The 3915-nt window shown below is 41.1% G+C and overlaps 1 protein-coding gene across 1 annotated transcript; it reads right to left on the bottom strand.

Moving 5' to 3' along the window:
* Positions 1-1392: 1392 nt before the first annotated feature.
* Positions 1393-2780, bottom strand: LOC103119803 (cytochrome b5 domain-containing protein 1-like). The gene has a single exon (XM_060180238.1). It carries the CDS (start codon positions 2405-2407, stop codon positions 1670-1672), a length of 738 nt encoding a protein of 245 aa, XP_060036221.1. The 5' UTR covers positions 2408-2780; the 3' UTR covers positions 1393-1669.
* Between the last annotated feature and the right edge of the window lie 1135 nt (positions 2781-3915).

A 3915-nucleotide genomic window follows, 5' to 3' on the forward strand; every position in this document is an offset into this window, starting at 1 on the left:
TTTTATAAGCCAGGCATGTTTTTCTCTTTTTTTCAGGAATTCAGGAATTATCTCAGGAATATAGTTATTAGCAAGGAAGACAGGGCCTTGGTTTCTAAGTTTCCAAGGAAAGGGAGGATCCTAACTTTGGTAGGACATCTGGATCCCAGATACAAAACTACCTCTTACGGCAAAGATAAGAACTTTCTCCTTTGGATAAAGGCACTTGGCAGAGACGACTATCATAATCACTAGCATAGTAAGATGAATTGTGACACTTCTTACTTGAATTACCATTTATCTTCAGGACTATGTCTTACAGGTTATATCTACTTGACAATACAGAAAAGTAAGATTTATTTCTGTCTTTGCCATCTACACAACACATTGAACATCATCATGTGGATTAATGTTCATTCAATAATAAAACTGTTTTTTCTTTCTTTCCTAGGTTTTGTAGGGAGAAATCCCTGAATTAGCAGAAGATTCTATTTTTTTTCTTTATTATTTTTTTGTTATTTAAGACATTAACAAAACCATAGTATAGGAGGCTTACAACTCCACACAATTCCCACCACCAGATCTCATATCCCATCCCCTCCCCCTGATAGCTTTGCCATTCTCTATCCCTCTGGGAGCATGGACCCAGGGTCATTGTAGGTTGCAGAAGGTGGAAGGTCTGGCTTCTTTAATTGCTTCCCCGCTAAACATGGGCGTTGACTGGTTCTTAATTAAATTTCCCCGTGAGTTCAGGGAAGGGAAATAACATTTCTGACAAAGAAAATGTCACATGAAAGTCTCTGAAAGAGCAGATGCTGAAGATGAGGTAGGATGTGGCTTGATAAGAAGAGAGAAGGAGACACTTCAGACATGAAGCACAAGCCAGGTAAAGGCTGAATCGACAGGTGTGATGCACAAGTGTTCAAGGAAGAGTTGGAAACACACATTAGAACTTTTGCCATGATCTCAAAGGATGGAAGACTGCTCTGATCAGCAAGAAAGACTCAGAAGGAGTCACTGCCATACATTTGTCTTGTCTCCAAATTTGTAATCAAAGCACTCATGATTAACAGAATTCTCCAAAAGCATCCAAGTGACAAATGAAGATAAATGGTCCAATACAAGCAATATCAAAATCAGACCATTTTTCAGGCTGGGAATAACCCAACCCTGGGATTTCATTTAGAAAGCCAAATTATCTTTAAGGTACACTTTATCAGTTTCAATCTTAATAACATAGTCACCATGGTACCAAGTACTGGACTAAGAACGGATGATAAATAAAAAAATGTTTTCTGTACCCTGTGAACGTGTAGTCTACTGGATAGTATCAATGTAATACTCATTAGACATCTCTTTAAGTTGTTGTATATTTACCCTACTCACCAAAGTAAATATTATTACAGTTACACCCTCCTTTTGCAAACTTCTTTTATTCCACTTCAACTTTACAGAAGACCTGCATCAGTGTAGGAGTACCTTGTTTACACTTATTGTGTTTTTTATAATTTTTTTTTATTCTCCGAGCAATTTTAATTGTTTCTGAAAGGTATGGGCATCCCATGTCAGTTCCCAGAGTGGAATAAGGGCTTAAATCCAAAGAACCCCCTCCCCCCAGCCCAATGTTTTTCATAGTGATCACAGAACCCCCAAATGCATCTTGAGTCTGCATGTGCCTCCATCTTCTTTCTTATAACTCGGTGAGATCATCATTGAAATGAAGCGTTATTGCAGGCAAGTAAAGGGGGTCGTCCATTTTGAGAAGTTCAAAGTCATCCTCCTCATTGTGGATCCCATTTTCTTCCAGAGTACAGTCCATGTTCAGTATCCTCCCATCATATTTCCATGTGTAGCTGGCAGCATGTGCATTGTAAGCGAGGAATCGGTGTACGATTTCCCACATGGTTTCCAGGGTGCCAACCTCCAATATGTGCTCTTGTGCGGTGAGCAAGTTCACGAGGCGGATGTGCCGGGTCTTAGAGATCAGTCGCCCCACCATATATTGAGTCCCCTGCCACCAAGGCTTACCATAATCAGTCGCCCAGTCCGAACGGGGCAACTGGGGTGGAATATGGATGAAGCGGCCCCACGGGGTGCGGTATCGCAGAGTATTGGTTAGTGGATCTACGTGCTTGCGGATGTCTTTTGTCTTCGCATCAAACCAATGGCTGATATCCGTCCCTGCTGCTTCTACAATGGGTTTCAGGAGTATGTTTCCCTTGTACTCCTCGGCCAGTGGCGTTAGATCGTACACATGTCCAAGGTAAGATACCCAGAGATCTCCCTCTTCTTTGTGTTGAGCGACCTCAGCAGCTGTGAAAGACCGATGCTGGAAATAACGAAAATCTGGTCCTTTTACCAGGCCCCGGCGCTGTGAGCTTTTTCTCTTATTGTCGGAGTCCGTAGCTGCTTCTGCACTCTTCGACATGTCTTCACAACTACACCCTTCCTCTGGCCCGAGAGCTAAGAGCTAAGACTAGTGTGCTTATCTGCTGGTATGGAAACCACTACGCAGCCAAACCACTGCTGAGATCACAAAGGGAGGAGGGGCATGGAATGTCTGCCATGGGAAACAGTCCCTTTCAACTGCTCAACTAATTTAAGTCCCTTAAAAGCTGTTTGTGTGCAGGGGTTTGGGGAGGACACACTGGCTGCCTTTATTGAGTGGTCTCAGCTACAGAAGACATTTACTGTAGAATCTCTTGTGAGCCATAGTAAGAGGAAAAACCTTGTTAGCCATAATAAGAGGAAAAACACAACTGTGAGAAAGTATTTTCACTAAAGTCCAGGTTTTCTTCTCCTTCTCCTTCTCCTTCTCCTTCTCCTCCTTCTCCTTCTCTCTCTCTCTCTCTCTCTCTCTCCCTCTCTCTCTGTGTTGTTGTTGTCACCACCAGGGGGTTATCTCTGGTATGGAGGAACCACAGATCCCAGGGGCCATTATTTTTTATTTGATAGAGAGAAATTAAGAATGAAGAGGGAGCAACAGAGGGAAAGAGAGAAAGACGTGTGTAGCATGGCTTCACCACTTCTGAAGTTTGCCCCTCTACTGGTAGGGATCAGGGGTTTGGAATCAGGTTAATGTGAGCAAGAGAAATGTGGGACTGATCAACAAAATGAAGTAATATTTTGAAGAGATTCCATTGATTTCTACAATGATTACAACAATTCCTATTCCCATATTTCTTACTATTATTGCCACCACCAATAGACATTGTCTGCTGATATGATAGGTAATCATGGAGATGTTTTGACTGGCTACGGAAGAAGGGCAAATGCTAGAAGAAGAAAAATGGAGATGTTCTATTAAGCTGTGAATATTAGAAAATGCCAAAAGATTAATACAGTATTTTACATACACAATGTCTGTCCTTCCACTGGACCCTTCGTTTTTCTTGGCTAGAAATTCAAAAAAGGGTTATCTCTTGAAAAATGTAAGATTTTACAGTTTACAACAATATAATATAGGTTCAGAGTCCCTAGTGTGTCTCTTTGACATGTATCACAAAGAACACTGACAATCCTGAGCAATGTAGGGGAATCAAGTTGAGAAATTTCTCTTATACTGGAAGCACAGATTAATTTTATCTAGAGCCCTAGAGCTTAGGTAACTGATTGGTTTCTACTTTCAACTTTAGCATTCAAGAATCAGATAACAAGTGGTGTTTTAGAAAACATGAAATTTAAGAGGTTAGTCAGTGGTACACTCAATAGAGTGCACATGTTACAATCCTTGAGGGTCAACGGTCCATCTTGAATATACTATTCTATTTGTCTTTTTTTTTTAATTTTCTTTTTTTCTTTTTTTTTATTTAAGAAAGGATAAATTAACAAAACCATAGGGTAGGAGGGATACAACGCCACACAATTCCCACCACCCAATCTCCATATCCCATCCCCTCCCCTGATAGCTTTCCCATTCTCTATCCCTCTGGGAGC

The sequence above is a fragment of the Erinaceus europaeus genome, chromosome 21, assembly GCF_950295315.1.
Source record: "Erinaceus europaeus chromosome 21, mEriEur2.1, whole genome shotgun sequence".
NCBI lineage: Eukaryota > Metazoa > Chordata > Mammalia > Eulipotyphla > Erinaceidae > Erinaceus > Erinaceus europaeus.

Excerpts from the sequence above, each read along its gene's own strand:
- LOC103119803 (XM_060180238.1), bottom strand. The coding sequence starts at position 2,407 with ATGTCGAAGAGTGCAGAAGCAGCTACGGACTCCGACAATAAGAGAAAA.